This window comes from Suillus discolor (assembly GCF_016758755.1).
Source record: "Suillus discolor strain FC423 chromosome Unknown F5147scaffold_80, whole genome shotgun sequence".
NCBI lineage: Eukaryota > Fungi > Basidiomycota > Agaricomycetes > Boletales > Suillaceae > Suillus > Suillus discolor.
This window is the reverse complement of record NW_024541327.1, coordinates 92,532-108,976: the sequence shown is the minus strand read 5'-3', so window position 1 is coordinate 108,976 and position 16,445 is coordinate 92,532. Positions and strand designations below refer to the sequence as shown.

The 16,445-nt window shown below is 47.9% G+C and overlaps 5 protein-coding genes across 5 annotated transcripts; 4 read left to right on the top strand and 1 right to left on the bottom strand.

Moving 5' to 3' along the window:
- Window positions 1–156: 156 nt before the first annotated feature.
- F5147DRAFT_763892 (interferon-inducible GTPase-domain-containing protein) lies at window positions 157–2,333 on the top strand (the record flags this gene model as incomplete). The annotated part of the gene is made up of 5 exons (XM_041440670.1): window positions 157–678; window positions 773–1,517; window positions 1,621–1,685; window positions 1,906–1,957; window positions 2,104–2,333. The coding sequence occupies exons 1-5, from the start codon at window positions 199–201 to the stop codon at window positions 2,331–2,333; spliced, it is 1,572 nt and encodes a 523-aa protein (XP_041287457.1). The 5' UTR covers window positions 157–198.
- A 621-nt stretch (window positions 2,334–2,954) lies between these two features.
- On the top strand, window positions 2,955–5,400 carry F5147DRAFT_840351 (carboxylic acid transporter protein). The gene is made up of 15 exons (XM_041444285.1): window positions 2,955–3,218; window positions 3,275–3,371; window positions 3,434–3,478; window positions 3,528–4,035; window positions 4,086–4,114; window positions 4,171–4,251; window positions 4,301–4,311; window positions 4,363–4,419; window positions 4,473–4,495; window positions 4,545–4,639; window positions 4,691–4,768; window positions 4,819–4,852; window positions 4,904–4,974; window positions 5,024–5,088; window positions 5,138–5,400. The coding sequence occupies exons 1-15, from the start codon at window positions 3,100–3,102 to the stop codon at window positions 5,244–5,246; spliced, it is 1,422 nt and encodes a 473-aa protein (XP_041287456.1). The 5' UTR covers window positions 2,955–3,099; the 3' UTR covers window positions 5,247–5,400.
- Window positions 5,401–7,482: 2,082 nt separating this feature from the next.
- F5147DRAFT_585113 (isoprenoid synthase domain-containing protein) lies at window positions 7,483–8,622 on the top strand (the record flags this gene model as incomplete). The annotated part of the gene is made up of 3 exons (XM_041431838.1): window positions 7,483–7,889; window positions 7,944–8,232; window positions 8,287–8,622. 3 exons carry the CDS (start codon window positions 7,483–7,485, stop codon window positions 8,620–8,622), a joined length of 1,032 nt encoding a protein of 343 aa, XP_041287455.1.
- A 2,852-nt stretch (window positions 8,623–11,474) lies between these two features.
- Window positions 11,475–13,025, bottom strand: F5147DRAFT_719843 (mitochondrial carrier protein). The gene is made up of 7 exons (XM_041438786.1): window positions 12,825–13,025; window positions 12,689–12,759; window positions 12,385–12,629; window positions 12,311–12,332; window positions 12,104–12,259; window positions 11,800–12,054; window positions 11,475–11,747 (listed from the first exon to the last, which is right to left on the bottom strand). The coding sequence occupies exons 1-7, from the start codon at window positions 12,892–12,894 to the stop codon at window positions 11,667–11,669; spliced, it is 900 nt and encodes a 299-aa protein (XP_041287454.1). The 5' UTR covers window positions 12,895–13,025; the 3' UTR covers window positions 11,475–11,666.
- Window positions 13,026–13,117: 92 nt separating this feature from the next.
- Window positions 13,118–15,590, top strand: F5147DRAFT_719839 (Alpha/Beta hydrolase protein). The gene is made up of 12 exons (XM_041438785.1): window positions 13,118–13,286; window positions 13,348–13,608; window positions 13,664–13,770; window positions 13,824–13,996; window positions 14,047–14,157; window positions 14,213–14,312; window positions 14,366–14,456; window positions 14,504–14,528; window positions 14,582–14,699; window positions 14,751–14,823; window positions 14,873–15,251; window positions 15,305–15,590. Exons 2-12 carry the CDS (start codon window positions 13,436–13,438, stop codon window positions 15,371–15,373), a joined length of 1,419 nt encoding a protein of 472 aa, XP_041287453.1. The 5' UTR covers window positions 13,118–13,286; window positions 13,348–13,435; the 3' UTR covers window positions 15,374–15,590.
- The last annotated feature ends 855 nt before the right edge of the window (window positions 15,591–16,445 follow it).

The following is a 16,445-nucleotide window of genomic DNA, read 5'->3' as shown; positions in this document are numbered from 1 at the left end:
GTTGTAGGATAGTCTCCACAGCTGCCCTCTAAAGAAGAGACGATCAGCCATGAGCCATCTAATGTATTGGCAATTTGGTCCTCGAGGCTACACAGCATTTCAAGATGCATATAACCACCACCTTGTGTAATAGTGGAAGGTGATCCATCTTTTCTACCATCCCTTCAAAATACAGAACTCTAACCTACCACATGAAAAATGGGCGCGTCAATGTCCTCCCCCATGCAAGCTCTTCGGATCATTGCTGGCATCGTTTTTAGAATCGTCGAAGAAATTCGGTCATCGGAGATCTTCGAAAATCCCACTTTTGCCAACCTTGCACATGCCAGAGACTCGCGCTCCCAAAGGCAAGCTAATAGGGCACCAATGGCAGGGTGGCAGGGTGTAGAATGGCAGGAAGAAGATCGTATTGATATAGACACGAGAGGAATCAGAGAGGAAATAGATGAGTTCCCAGCTGCTCGAGCTCCACGTGCCACCGGGAGAAACGTCGAAGAATTTCATTCTGCACAAACAAATGTGTGGCGGAGGCCGAGCGAAGTGGGGATGCATGCTTCGGAAGAAACCCCGCGCAGGCGTCTTTATGAAACGCCAGAGCGTTGCGCCGCAGTACTCCAGATGAAGACGAAGGAAGAAGAAGGCGTCTCGCCCACGAAGTCAACCAATAAAGGCAAGAAAGTATTAGTTGTCCGGTTGCATTTTGGCTCAACTCGAGGGTGCAGCCGATATTACTATAACTGAAAATACCATAAATGGGAAGGAGGACCCGCAGACCTTGGAGAAACACAGCGCGTTCCAGCTCGTGAGTATCCCCAGTGAGGAGGAGATACAATTAGCGAAGCACGGAGTCCAATACCAAGAGGGACTATTCCATTTCGCAGCGACAGGAGTTTCTGGCGCAGGAAAGTCATCGCTGATCAACGCCTTTCGAGGCCTTCGAAACAGAGATGAGGGGGCTGCACCAACGGGTGTGGTTGAGACCACCACGAATATTGCTAGATTCCCAGACCCAAACCCCAAAAATCCGTTCGTTTGGTATGACGTCCCAGGGTCCGGCACGTTGAACATACCGGATTGGCAATATTTCACTGCACAGGGACTCTATGTTTTCGACTGCATTATCATCCTTTTCGACACCCGCTTTACGATGACTGACCTTGCCATGCTGGTCAATTGTCGGCGTCTGAATATTCCTACTTATATCGTGCGGTCGAAATCAGACTCACATATCAGAAACATCATCAAGGAATCGGGTTACGACAGCGATGAAGATGAAGACCGCTCGCGTCGTGACGTATTGTATAGCTCCGCACGCGAGCAGTACATCGCTGAAACTCGCGCCACCGTCAGGTACAACCTTCAGGAGGCGAAGTTACCCGATCAGAGGGTGTACATTGTCGCCAACAGCACTATGGTCTCCACAGTGAGAGACCAGAAACTATCGGAGAAGACGATAGACGAACTAGAGTTGATGCGAGATCTCTTTAGGGAAGCCCAGTCAAGGCGTTGTGGTAAAGGTATTGATCGCTCATAGACATGCGAAGTTTAAAGTCTGGAGGCCCGTCTGTTGCCCAATTGTAGCAGTTGGTATGTTCCACGTGTACGAGAAGTTATAAAAAGAAAGTGACGTAGTCCAGCTGGTGTCACCTCCATCGGTGACCGATGGGCCCATCAGTGCCAATCGGGTTTGCCAGCAGAGCATCCCATATGTGAATTCAGGTACTGTTACACCCTGAGGCCTGATTGATTGACCCACATTGGTAGTTCTGCAATCGTATCAAGCACCAGTGCCAGTGACGTTTATGGATCCGGCCTGATTTTCATAGCTTTTTGAAAGTGGTTGAAAGAACCATGACCAATTAATTCGAGGCAAAACAGCTGCAAGATTCTGAAATTTCATATCAGGTGCCGTGGGACGCAGTGGACGACGAGAGGGCGGACGAAAGCGTTATTCGCGGTAAGCGCGGAGTGGACAATATGGGGTTGTCATATAACGCCCGGAGGAAGCGAACAATGATTGGAGGAGTACGAAATAAGTACTTATCGTCATTCCGCAGTTCATTCTTGAATATTCAACGTTCGATATCAATGTGGCATTACTAGGTGACCTGGCTAGACCTGATCTGGACGAGTTCGGTTTGCGACCGAATTTTTATTCGGTGCAAGCCTGCACGCTGCAAGAGATTGTGCAGCTGCAGCAGCGCAGCTACTTCAGAAATTCAGAATCGGAGCGGGTGACGGAGTCGACAAGTATTTCGGAGTCTTTAGACACGTGGGAATTCCTGAGGACCTTCGAGCCTGTACTAATCGACTTACTACAACTTTCTTCTTGAATCTTGACTAGCGGTGACTATATGTGGAGCATCATATAAACAGCTTCCATATCGGACCTATCAATAAAATCGACCACTCAGTCGATACGGCTCCGTCTGTCATAGTATGAGCGACCAACGTCCACCCTAGGAATATATCAAGCCTCCGCTGTCATCGTACGCGACAAGCTCGGTACAGATCCGATGAATTGTAACCCATAGAATCGCAGAATTCTATAAGCAAGATGCGGCGAACAAACCGTGATCAAATTCGATTCAGCAGATCGCCGAACGGGTTCGAATTTGTCCAAGATGCGATGCCTATCGTCAACTGACATATGCATAGCTCATCGATGACTCTGTAACAGGTGCTTTAAACGTCACTTGGAAGCAGAAATGTAGTTCAATCAGTATGTAAAGGACTCATCCCCTTCCTTAGGATCATCTCGCGCTTACCTTGATTTGTTAGGCCCGGTGGTTGTCGTATCCTCGTCAGCATGTAATCTGAGGTACAATACTGAAAAGTTGAAATTATAGCTCCATACTGTTACGATGCCGATCATGCAGGACTCCCAAGTCAACATTTTCAGCATGAAGGTTTGATTTGAGTGATATCAGAAGGCCATCACTTTCTGTGGAGAATTACCTGATGCCGTGAAAAGAACCGTATTAATGGCCGAGTTGCCCACTGGGTGCCTGGGGCTGAGGGGATACTGACCCCCTTCTCGCGAATATAAGCATATTTAATCTGATGCTAACCTTCTTCTGAGGTTAGACTATCTCTATCATGCCACCGAGATTTATTCGCGAGCTCATCCCGCGTCGCGAGACTCGTACCTCTCTTGGTGGTGTAGTTGCTGCGCTCAAAAGTCTCACCTGGGTGCAGTGGGCTCAGTTCTGGTCTGGGTCAGTGTCCTACTTCCATTGCGCTTCATACTATCATCCTCATCACATCACAATAGCTGGCTTGCTTGGGCGTGCGACGCCACTGATTACGTCGCAGTATCGCTCACAGTACCGCTCCTGTCTACACAATTTGGAAAGTCAACAAGTGCGATCGTACGCCCTTTCCCTTCTTTTGTTGTTTGCGCCGCTGATGCATGACTCGGACATGATTGAAGACGACCGCCTTGACTTTGACGCTCTTATTACGATCAGTCGGCGCCGTAAGTGTCACACCTGCCACTATTCTCCGCTAAGCTTACCATTTCCTAGGTGATATTTGGTATGATATCTGACCGGTATGGTCGCAAGTGGCCCTTGGTCGTTAATCTCCTTCTCTGCTGCGTCATTGAACTGGGAACTGGCTTTGTCGACACCTATTCACAATTCCTCGTCCTTCGTGCCCTATTCGGTATCGCTATGGGTGGAATATGGGGACTTTCAGCATCCTCAGCTCTTGAGAACTTACCTGTCGAGCTTCGCGGGCTTGCAAGTGGGTTTTTGCAGGAAGGCTTTATTGTCGGGTACATTTTTGCAGCTGTTGTAAACCTGACCTTGGTAGCTCAATACGGATGGCGGTCGCTTTTCTGGACCGGAGCAGGCGTCACTTTTTTTGCCGCAATCGTCCGTGCTCTTGTTCCTGAAAGTCCGTTCTTCTTGCATGTCAAGGAACAAGAGAAGGAGAAAGGGACCGATACATCGCAAAGTTTCCTCAGGAAAACAAAGGAGATGCTTAAGCAGCACTGGCTCTTATGCATTTATGGAGTGCTCTTGATGTCAGGTCTGAATTTCTTTTACTTGTCAACAACGAACATACCAACACCTCTGCAGGGCTCAATTTCTTGTCTCACGGTTCACAGGCATGCTCATATATACCATGTATGAACATGCACTCGATAATGTAATGTCCATCTAGGATCTATTTCCCACGTACCTCCAGATCACCAAGGGCTTCAGTGCTCACGATGCCACTGTCGCGACCATTATTAGCAATTGCGTGAGTCTTGTAAACTTATCTGCTTGTCAAATCTCAACATGCCAAACAGGGAGCTTTTGTGTGAGTTCTTGGTTGGTTCTGCATTCAGCCAAAGCCCTCAGGGTCATACAGCGGTGGTGCCATGGCTGGATGGGTGAGCCAGTACATTGGACGCCGCGTGACGATCATGTATGTGCATCCAATAAATGATATTTCCATGGCTCTACTCACCTTCATGTAAGATGTTGTGTGCTTCTCGTCGGAGGTAAGCACTAATCCTAGTAATAGAAAACGACACTTATGTTCTCTCGCAGTGTTCATTCCATTATGGGTTCTGCCCTCGTCATTCTCTGCCCTCTCTGCTGGAGGATTCTGTGTTCAAGTTGGTGTTCAGGGCGCTTGGGGCGTTGTATGTGTTCGCCTAATCTCATTGTGAACTTGACTCCCAACATCATTGTAGATCCCGATTCAACTGGCCGAGATGTCACCACCAGCATTCAGGGCGACCTTCCCTGGTGTCGTTTACCAGCTCGGCAATGTAGGTCGCGTGGACACGCACAATAAGTTTAGCTAACGTGTTCGTGGTAGATGGTTGCGGCAGCATCAGCACAGATTGAAGCCAGTGAGTAGATAGTTATGTCCCGCTCACAAATGAAGTTCTTAACTCAATCAGCTGGCGGTAACAACTTGAAAACAACTATCATGGAGAATGGAGTCCTTACAGTGGTCCCAGACTATGCAACGGCGAGTCACTGAGTTCCGCTTCCGCACAGTCTCATTCATACTTCATCAGGTACAAGCCATCTTCATTGGTTCTGTTGCTATATTCGTAATCGTCATCGCACTTATTGTGCCCGAGTAAGCTCTGCGCATGTCCTTGGACAGACAAATGCTTACATTCCTCTAGAAAACACGGTTCTCATTTCGAGGACACCGATGACGCTAGTGGGGATGAGGCTACGGATCACAAATCACAAATATCATGTCGTGAAGTGGACGAGAAGAGCAGCGCTTAGCATTTCATTACTTACCTATCACGTCTAGACGAAAGGAGACGAGACCATTATGTCCATTTGAATGAACGGGTTTTACCCTCAAGTTAATAACCTTTCGAGCAGTGCCACTTGCTGCCAGTGGTCCTGGCAACATTAGTCCGGCAGTCAATTGTGCGGAACCTCCACGCGAGCCTTATTTTTCTGATTATTTTGTCTCTTATGCCATGTCGTTAGTTTGCTCACTTGTCAACATGACAATTCAATTTTTGGAGCACTGCGTGAGTATAACTGCGACGGAGCAAGCTAGGGTTTGAAAGTTACAAGATAGCCCAGAAATAATGATAGCAATACCACGCAATTTTTGCCGGTAGAAAGCGCGAATGACTCGGTATGACGAGGCAAGTGACTACCAAAAGTAGATACCACAAACAAGTGCAGTATGCGCAAGACGCCCGAAAAACCAAAACGGAGACTGTAACGATGAAAAACTTACATAAACTTGAGGTGCCAACTTTATGGCCTGGGCACAGAGGGAGGAGGCAAGGTACGTTATTTAAGCTGTTCCTTAGCATTGGCCAGACTTGCTCAAACTCAGTCAACAGCTGCGGGGTCCGCTACCAAAGCTTGATTTAGGGAGGCACTCGGTCGGTAGATGGTTGCCATGAGCATCCCGCGCTCAAGCTCAGCAATGCGTGCCCTCAGAGCAGCGATCTCATCTGCTTGTGCAAGATTAGCCTGGTCTTGAGCAGGAACTGGCCAAGCTGCTGATGAATGCTCTGCTGAAGACTGCGTGATCCGAGGCGCTGAATTAAGTGCTGCCGTTTGAGATCCATGCGTGGAGGATGGCTAATTTTGCTGGCTTGCAGCATGGTGCGCACCGAGTGCGACTGATTGCTGTGTGGTCTGTTGAGAATCGAGATGATCCAGCTTGGGATGATTGCTCAGCAGAAGTAGTGTTTTCGCTGCCCGTAGCAGGAGGCCTTAACGAATGAGCAGGATAAGAGACTGAACCTGAGCTAGTGCCCTGGGTTGGCGGAGGAGTGATAGGAACGGCTGTAGTTCTGTTGCCTAACTTGAGACCCAGGTGCCCATGAAATATAATTATGTAAAGAGGACTTGTTATAGGTGTGAGTGAGGATGTGCGAAGTGGTACGACGAACTCGACGTTGTCCGTAAGTGCTAGTGAACAACGCCACCGCTCAGCTGGATGTCCGGTGCCGGGATATTCCGGCAAGCTAGTGACATTACCCGGCAGAGCCGATTTACAAGTATACTAGTACTGAATCACTCACTCAAGCTCAAGATTCAAATATTCACCGGTGATTTTATAACACCGCGATTAGTACATTGAAGGTTGGAGGCTTCGAAGACTCAACTCACTGCATCAGATTTAGGATTTGACTTTAATGTTGCGGATGCATTATAAACTTGAAGAGAAACACGCGGCGAAATGGATACTATGATCTGACTCGCGAGGTGCGTCGGATGGCTCAGGCTGCCGTATTCATCTGTCAGAACAAAGTGATAATAGTGCCCGTTCAGTGCCGCGAGCAGACGCTGTGGTATACTGTTATGGAATAGCCTCAGTCAAGACTCCAGGTACGGTACGTCCCCCAGCTGACAGCACACCTGTCATAGATGTTTTACAACTTCGCCGTCTGCGCACTTATTACACTACAGCACAGTTGATTCAATCTCTACTCCCAACTCGTCGACTATGTTCACTGTTGCAGACGTCCCTCTTGCCCATCAAAAAGCAGTCGCTGTTGGATTTTACATGTGGGTGACCCAGTGCTCAATATGTGTTGGCTCTCCATATAGATAAAAGGGCGGCGCAAATGAAGGGAGAGATGAAGTGATATGCGAGATGAGTAAAGCTCGCAACAACTTATGAAGCTAAAGGTCTTGGCAGTCGAGGAATTTTGGGTGGTAGGTCAAACTAATCATTGCCTCTTTACAAACATCAGCACTTCTACAGAACCTGCATCATTTAGGCAGTACAGGATATACTAGTACTGTCATGTACAATTCCTCGGCAATCCACCCATCCTGATAATCCGGAACAGTAAACACAAGCCTCAGGCTAGACATCAGTTATGGAAATCGCTTGTGGCGTCTGCATGACACAGCCGTCATAATGGATCCAAAGGAGACAGACGTCCACTGGCGCTAACAAACATTATAAAGACTGACAATCTTGTAGCACTTATAGGTTCCTCATCTCAATATTCACGATATGAATCCGACGACCCCTATCATGTTTTCCACTGTCACCCACACGACCACTCCTGACTGCGAGCCCTCACAATTCATTTTACCTGACCTCATCAATGATTGCCACTATCCCTTCCGACAGAACCCTCACCGTGATGCAGCGTGCCGCGCATCTGTTCGATGGCTTATGGATGTAGCCCAACTTGTAGAGCCCGAGATCAGAGGGTATATTGACGTGGACGCAAACGGACTTGCTGTTGCTTGCTATCCTGATGCAGATGCTTTCCACCTCCAAGTCTGCTCTGACTTCTCGAACTGGTTGTTCATTGCAGACGACTTGATGGAGTCTGGCGTCGTCGATATACGGGAAGTGCATGAATCCTGTATTTCTGCATTCCGCGATCCCATCAATTTTGACACGGAACGGCTTGATGCAAAGATGTGCAAATCGTACGGCTATTTTTTCTTCGCATACACTCTTTCTAAAAGTCGTTATGTGGTTAGGTTTTTCAGTCGCTTTAAGGAGACTGCAGGTCCCGGCTGCACAGAGCGGTTTATCTACGCAAGCGAATTGTACTTCGCTGCTGTGGCCAAGCAGGTGGATGACCGTGCTAAAGAGCATGTATATGATCTAGAATCTTACATTGCTTTGAGGCGAGATACAGGCGGAGTGAAGCCCTGCTTTAGCCTCATCGAATTCGTAGCTCGAATTGATCTTCCCGACGAAGTTATGTCGCATCCAGTTGTGAAGGCCTTGGAGGAAGCGACCAATGATCATGTTTGTTGGCACAACGTAAGTTTGTGCTGTCATTTAACACAGGGGAGCCGCTGACATTACCGCCGACAGGATATTTTGTCATACAACAAGGAGCAATCTTGCGGTCACGCACCCTGGGAAAACATAGTTCCCATGATCATGCACGAACTAGGACTAGACCTGCAAGGTGCCATGGACTACGCTGGTCAAATGTGCAAAGATGCCATCCAGCGCTTCGACTCCAACCGTGCTATCCTCCCCTCGTGGGGCGAAGAAGTTGACAGGCAGGTGGCTATCTATATCGAAGGGTTGCAACACTGGATGGTCGGCTCACTTCGATGGCATCTTGATTGCCCCCGCTATGCTGTCCCGCCGGACCGAATCATCAAGCTCCTTCCTAAAAGGCCCTACAAGTGTGGAGCCTAACACCTAACACCTAGTGCATGGCTTCTGGAGGTGAGATCAGTTTCACTTCTTTCACGCACTGCACTAATTCTTACGACTAGAACGTTAGTACGTGATTCATGTCTCACGCAGACCTGAAAGTTTTGAGTTGCATAATTACGATAAATACATGACCTTCCGCCTTCCTTGCTTTGTCCTTTGTGGTATCAAGTTCTCATTCGGCTCCCTGCGCGTAATACTTCCTGTCCGTCTTCGTGTTACTAATGTATGTACATATAGAATAGTCTTGTATCCTTCTACAAATCAAAGTTACTCTTCGTGCCAGGACCGATTTGAAGATTGCCTACTCACAAGTAGCTGGGAGAATAATGTATCACTTACTCGTACTGTAGCAAAAAGTGTGATACACGAATGACTTTAAGCTGCAGGTCCTGGTGATACATCATACCACTTGACTTTACAGTCGTCTTGATCATGGCAAGCAGCAACATCGACAGGGACATCTGGGGGATCCTACGGAGGATAAGCTGGAATTCTGGTTCCAGGGCTGGCGCAGTATTAGTACTTGGGGCCCATTTGTAGGTCGAGTGCCGGAGTGCAGGGAACCAAATGCACATTCTCCCACTTTTACCTTCCGGTACGAGTTTGGTTTCATGGTTGCGAGCCCCAGTAAGTGACGAGTTTGAGCGAACGCGACAGAGGGCCCATCTCTGAAATGGCCGGTCCGGACCAAGTATAGGGCATCGGGCACCTCCAAGCGGAGTGTGAATGTTTCTGTGCCCGTCACTGTTTCTCACGCTTGCTCACTGTGTGCAATAGCACTAAGGACTTACTTCCATGGACGTTGGGAGTCTTTTTGTTGCCATGCCATAGCAACATAGTGAGCTCATTTCTAACACATTTCTATGTCATATATTGATCTTGGCTGGTTCTTGCGATGTGCTGGCCTTCTCATCATCCAGCCTCAGCCGTACACAGCATCATGGCTGCCCCGCCCTCCTCGATAAGCGGGCAAGGAGAGGGGCGGGTAGGAGATGGGTGAGCAAGGAGGGTGGCGGGCAGAGTTGAGGCGGAGCATGAACATGCAGCATTCCAGCGAGATGTTAGGCGGCGACGGCGGCGGTGGGCGCGTTGGCGGGATCGATTCGTATGGCCGTTCCCAGACTGGCAAAATCTCTGGCATCCTGGGAATGGATCCGTCTGGCAGTGGGGGACGTAAGAGATGACAACGTTGATCCTTTGGCTTGCGCTGCGGTTGAAGCTTCCTTACAGGTCCACCACTTTGGAAAGAACCATAGCTCGTCACAGTAATCTGGTGGATGAATCCGACTCTGCCACGAATGGTGATTCAATTATAGGGACGAAAAAGTTGACCAGTACTCACTGACTGGTATGCTGCTCTGATGCTTAGGGAAAAGTAGGCAAGGTAGGCGAGTCTTTGATGTCCTGCAAGTGGAAGACATCGATTCCGCAAGGCAGCGCCAATCGTCCATTCACAGGTTCATGCCGCAACACATCGACCAGTAAGTATCACAGCTTCTCGCGTCTATCTGTGGTTTCCAAAACGCCACTCGCGAGGAAGTCATTGAAATACCACAAGCCATACTGGAGTTCGAATGACTTAAAAGTCGAAACCGTGACACTGGCGCTGTGTAGTGCGATCCGCAGTTATCCTGGCAAGCGCTATACACCCCGTTTTCGCACCGATGAACGGCGTATTGGTTAGGCCATCTGTGGTCCATGCGACTTCTGCGAATATTCTCGTACCATAATAATAACGATTATGTGTAACCCTGGACCCTGGTTAGAGCCTGGCTTGTCCCGCGCAGCGCGAATTCAAGAAAACTTTTCACAGCGCTAATTCTAAGAAGTATTCCGATGATTGAATGTTGCCAGTGCGAACCCTTGTCTTCCTCTAGTATGCATGTGAGATAGCGTTCACCTGTAATCGTTCAAGGCCTGGATTGATTAATATTGGAGAGTTTCGACATGCGGTGAGCGCCAATATTGAGTAAAAGGCCAGTTCTTTGTCTGACGTAACTTTTACTTTGATTCGTCGAATCACATCGCCATGATGGCTTTCGGGGAGTCCCTAGCCAGACTATATGAAGAAAGATTGGGCTGTTCTCCTTTTACATAGTCTAGCTAGGGGAGACTCATTCTTTCTCGATTATGGGGTGTCTCGCCGGGCCTTGATGCCTTCCGAATATTGTCACTGGTAGATCCTGGCATCGCATGTTGATCGTATCATATTGCTACGCAATTGTCAAGAAAGAAGAATGGGTTCCGTCACATCCGTGGTCTATATCAAGTCTATGTAGGCCATGGGCAATATTTGCCCAGTAGAGGTGACACATCGGACATGACCTAGGGGAACTTGAAGCAGTGCTGATCAAGAATCGAATTTAAAAAACTCGAAGGCCCATCGTATGACCTGGCAGGTTGCATGCGGTGCGGTGCGGCCACATAGGTCATCCACGTTGCCGAACTGAAGCACACTGTTGAGCCTGAGACGTGTCGCATATTTACCGCCTACTATTTCAGGATCAGGTACCTGCATGCAGCAACCAGCACTACTAGTCGCTCATGATCAGAGCCTCCGTGAGCTTCTTTCTGATAAACAGTTCCTCTGAGACTCATCTAGATTCTGTCAATGTATAGTGTGACTCATCGGATTTCGAGTGAACTTAATATCGATCGATCACTACGAGGGCAGCCCTGGGCAGCCGGGGCTGTATCAACAATATTTGAATAGGTAACATGATTTATGTTTGAAAAGATATTTTTCGTAGATTCCAGCTATGCAGTCATATTTACAGTAAATTTTTGTTTTTCGCTTAAGTAGATTTGCACATGCAGGACCGCAAATTCATCGAGAAAGGTTCAATGCAAAGCTACCACGCTCATTCTTGACAATTTTTTTTGTAAGGGTGTATTATTGTTAGTTGGACGTTTTTAGATCAGTGTAGCAATGTCAACAAGGCTGCAGCCAATGTGCAAGCACCAGGCATATCCAAAGCTAAGCAGGACCGAGATATCATAGACTAGGGAATGTGTTTTACCGTTCATACGTACTTCCCAAAGAAAGGTATTAGTGATTGCGCGAGGGTATAACTGAAGACCAGCTTCGGCCCAACGACAAGAATCTACATTCACAAGTCATTAGCACGAAGTTGAACTAGAATAAAGACTAATCACTTTAGGGGTCAAGCCCTTGAAGAACGCTGTAGGGCCTTCATTTCGGATAAGGTCCCTCACGACCGTTAGGCCAGGCACCTTCTGTTCGAAGTTTGCATTTTGGATACGAGTCTTGACTGTGTCTAGGGGTGCTGCAATTGTGATAGACGCAACAGCTCCTGCGATAGATGCAATGAAGTTCTGGGTCCACGTGGCTTTGGAATAGTCAGTGACACCAAGCGCGTACTCCTTCGTCACCGCCGAAGCGCCGAAGAGCTGAAACAGAGGTTCAGCACGATGAACATGGCCACCGAAATAGACTTACCGCAAAGGAACCTGGCGCATTTCGGGCCATGGTCCAACCCCATCCACGGTATAGGGTGGTGCCTTCCTCCATGAATATCCGAAGGACTCCTCGTCCACGGAACGCCTCGGGGTTGACTTGTCGTTTTATCTTCAAGGCATCTAGAGGAAGTAGAACCTGATAGAACGTTACTACCCAGTCAGAAAGCTAGGGTGAAAAATGACCCACAACTTCACCAATACCAGTCAAGCTGCGCGGAACAATCAGCACATTGCATTTACCACGTGAAAATTCAAATCTACCTGCCAGCAGTTGCCTGCATCATCATCTTGCCCTTCCTCTCGCCAAATACGCTCGTGAACTCGCTCTTGTAATTTCGCGTGATGATCTCATTGAACCATGGTTGCCCACCGAACTTGTATATCCGTTGCGAAATTTTGTACCCTGCTGCATACCCAAGACCGGGGAATAGAGACAGGAGCTTTTTAGGCAACGAAGCCGTAGCGTAGTCGCGGAACACGATCGGGGAAAGCGTTGAGAAGGATACCTGGATGTCAAAAGGTGGTCAACAAATTGCAACAAATGAGTTTTACAATAAAAATGTACTTTGGCTTTATTGCTCATAAGCCGTTTTGCTACTGTGTCAACTGGATGAAATACCAGTAACTCAGCGACACCTAGTGGCCATGACACAGTGAGCTACTTCGTTATTAGCATTGCAGACCGAAACCGAAGTACAAACCAGATGCACCAGACCCCAGAACCCGGGCAGTCCCTGATTCTTTGCTTTTCCCAGAAGTTGGAGGAGACATTATGATAGTTAGCGAGGGTCTGGTAGACGAGGAGGGAGATCGTAGAAGTGCGTTAGTACTAGTACTGTACGACCCGTCACTTGCTTAAACTTCAAGTTGTACCGCGCCATATATGTTTAGACATATTTGTCCACTGATAACAAATGGCGAAATATGGTACAATAAGCACTGAATTTATAGGCCAAATTGACCTGAATTTAAACGTCATAGAAAGTCTGGACCTGAACAGTGGACCCGGGCTACCGAAGTCTAAGCTTCTACCGTCACCGTGTCCCACACTCCGTCAAAAGGGTTCTCATAGGAATGAAGGGCCTGGGTACCATGCTGGTCTCGTGATCTCTTGGCGACCTATATGGTCAATTTAAAGAACACGATTGAGAATCACGCGCGCCGTAAGCCTTCTTTTTCTCAAGTCTACACTACCACCATGTTCACCAAGAGGAGGGCTTTCAGCACCCTCTGTTTCGCGCTCGCAGCTGGCGCGACAACCCAAGCGTTCCTTGGTCTAGACACTCCCAACTATGGAACTTCAAGGCAGCTCATGAAGTCGTTTACACAGTCTTTCACAGCGCCTTACGACGAAGGGTTGTTCATGCCTGTTGAGCAACTCAGTGCACTCTCAGAGGCACAATTTACTACCCTCGGCCATCCTTTATTCCCGAACCATAGTGTTCGGATTAAAAAGTCTTCTGATTTCTGTGATGGAACTGTGAAGTGAGTATAGTCTGCAGATGTTTAGGACTGGTACGATAACGCGTCTAAACCTCAGTGCTTACACGGGGTACATCGATATCCAGGCCAGGCATCTATTCTTTTACTTTTTCGAGAGTAGGAATGATCCTGCCAAAGACGATGTGATCTTCTGGACCAATGGTGGTAAGTTTTCCTGCAGGAGAGTTCTGTTGCAGTTCATGCAACATGTTTATCAGGTCCTGGGTGTTCCTCCAGCCTTGGCGTCTACGTGGAACTAGGACCTTGTCGAGTGGTAAACGACACTAGCACGGTGTTCCATCCCGAGTCCTGGAACTCTAATGCGAATATCTTCTTTGTGGATCAGCCAATTGGTGTTGGTTTCTCGTACGCAGACTATGGAGAGACCGTGGTAGGTCGAATGTCCATCGCATGAAACTACACTATTAACCGTCTGGCAAGAGTACTACTGAGGAAGCTTCGAAAGATATCGCTGCATTTGTCGCGATTTTCTTCGAAAACTTCACTCAGTTCAAAGGACGTGCATTTCACATGGCTGGAGAGTCTTATGGAGTACGTATGGTTCATACCGTTACGGCGTGAAGAAAGATTAATCGGGAAATTGAAGGGACGTTACGTTCCGGTCTTCGCTGCTGCAGTCTACGACCAGAATGCCTTGTTAACTGCGGCTGGTGTTACGCCAATCAACCTTCAGTCTATCATGATCGGTAACTATTCGCACCAGAAACAATTTCATCAACTTATCTTATCCCACGTATAGGCAACGGTTTGACCGACTTTTACACGATGACTGCGGCCTATGTAGAAATGCAATGCACTGGCGCATCGGTCTCCCCTGTGCAGAGCATCTCGTATGTGAATTCTGACATCAATATTTATTGACTGACACATCTTCCAGTGCCTGTAATCGTATGAAGAAAGCGGTTCGGTGCCTTCATACAGATGACGTCGATGGAAGCTGACCTACTTTCCATAGCTCCCTCGATGCCAAAAGTGGTTGACAGATTCATGCATCAACCAATTCGATTTAATGAACTGCGAAGCGGCTTCAAACTTCTGTGACACTGAGATATCAGAACCTTTTTTCTCGACCGGTAGGTTTAACGATCTCCCCTGTCTACATGCACATATTCATATTACGGTAGGCATGAATCCCTACGATCTCAGCAAGGCCTGCGATGGACCTATCGCGGAGACGTTATGTTATCCCATTACGCTGTGAGCCGACAGTCTTTTCGTGCAATCAGCCTAGCTAACTTTAGGCTAGGTCTATGGCAAACTTCCTTGATCAACCATCCGTGCGTCAGAAACTCGGCGTGGATCCCGCTGTGACAGGAAACTATAGCTCCTGCAGTGATCCCGTTGGGCAGGCTTTCGCGTTGGCTATGGATGAGTATCACCCAACCTACCCTCACGTTGCCGCACTTCTTGAGCGCGGCGTACGCGCATTGATATATGTGGGATCATATGACTGGATCTGCAACTGGCTTGGTAACCAGGCGTGGACGCTCAACATGGAGTGGAGCGGCAAAGAAGCGTTTGGGCAGCAACCCCTCGAGTCTTGGCTAATTGATGGAAAAGTCGCTGGAAAGACTAGGAGTGCAAACGGGCTCACGTTTGCTACTGTGGATGGTGCAGGCCATATGGTCAGTGTCAAGCTCACATTCGACTTCATTGCAATGCTGACTCAAAGTGACAGGTCCCACTCGACAAACCCAAAGAAGCACTCACCATGGTACAACGTTGGTTGGCTGGGAGTGGCTTATAGGTATTCACACAGACACCTATGTATATCCGTGGTTCCCGTTTAAAACCTAATTTTCTGTTAAGCTATCATGCCCGATGCTACAAACACAATTCTGACCGTGCATCCAACAAAGACGTATACGAATCACAGTAAGGAATTGGAGCAAGTGCATAAGAGTGTCCGACGACGATAAACAGCGATCTGGCTTTCACTGATGCGGGTGGCTTGTGCACTTACGCCTCGTCAAATCCGACTGCTCTCATTGTTCGACAATCTGGCCACTGCTAAGGTCTGAGTTACCGGAAATGATCTAAAAAGATGACCCCCTCACGGTACAAAAAATGACCAGGACTGACTAATAGCACGCGTTTTTCAATGGATGATATCAGCTTGTTAATGGTAGTATGAACCTACGATACTGATCTAAAGGAGTTAGCGGCATTACTCAAGAGTCAAGAACCTGTATGTGCTCGATGTCACAATATTTACCGATTGGCCGGGGACGGTTACCCGCGGAGTATCACATACACACCCAGATACTATAAAGGTACCCGCAGAACAAACGCCACACTCAGTCTAGAGGATATGAAATAATATTTGAATCGTGTGGCGTAATATACATGAGGGAAAGAATCATCAAGCACCTGCAAGATGGGTGTAATTAGCAATCGAAGCAAATAGATGAGATAAGAGGAAAAAGGTAAAGTCTCAGAAGAAGCGTGGAAGGTCATATCCTGCTTGTCGAGCAGGTCGTATTCATTAAAATCAGTATAATTTTTTAACATCGTGGACAGCCTGCATGTACGCAATGAGGGACAAAAAATCAAAGACTCACATTATGTAGGAATCAAGATTACAGAAAGACGGAGATGAATTTGGATGTCCCAGAGAAAAATCGACATGCCACGGCCTCAAGATGGCACCGCGACACTTCCTATAGTGGGTTCGTTCTCGAAGGTAAACAAAGACTCGTAGAGTCCATGGCACTGAGTCGACAGTGGAAATCCTGCAAAACGACCAGCGTGGCAAGCCTTCTTGGAGGAACACACAAAAAAAGACATTGTTTATATAGAGTATTTCAAGCGGAGCTCGA

Excerpts from the sequence above, each read along its gene's own strand:
- F5147DRAFT_840351 (XM_041444285.1), top strand. The coding sequence starts at position 3,100 with ATGCCACCGAGATTTATTCGCGAGCTCATCCCGCGTCGCGAGACTCGT. Across the intron at positions 4,420-4,472 it reads GGACGCCGCGTGACGATCAT|ATGTTGTGTGCTTCTCGTCG; the intron begins GTATGTGCATCC and ends CCTTCATGTAAG. Across the intron at positions 4,640-4,690 it reads TTCAGGGCGCTTGGGGCGTT|ATCCCGATTCAACTGGCCGA; the intron begins GTATGTGTTCGC and ends ACATCATTGTAG.
- F5147DRAFT_719843 (XM_041438786.1), bottom strand. The coding sequence starts at position 12,894 with ATGTCTCCTCCAACTTCTGGGAAAAGCAAAGAATCAGGGACTGCCCGG. Across the intron at positions 12,760-12,824 it reads TCTGGGGTCTGGTGCATCTG|GTGTCGCTGAGTTACTGGTA; the intron begins GTTTGTACTTCG and ends CATGGCCACTAG. Across the intron at positions 12,333-12,384 it reads ATGCAGGCAACTGCTGGCAG|CTTGACTGGTATTGGTGAAG; the intron begins GTAGATTTGAAT and ends TGTTCCGCGCAG.
- F5147DRAFT_719839 (XM_041438785.1), top strand. The coding sequence starts at position 13,436 with ATGAAGTCGTTTACACAGTCTTTCACAGCGCCTTACGACGAAGGGTTG. Across the intron at positions 13,771-13,823 it reads GATCTTCTGGACCAATGGTG|GTCCTGGGTGTTCCTCCAGC; the intron begins GTAAGTTTTCCT and ends CATGTTTATCAG. Across the intron at positions 14,457-14,503 it reads TCCCCTGTGCAGAGCATCTC|TGCCTGTAATCGTATGAAGA; the intron begins GTATGTGAATTC and ends CACATCTTCCAG.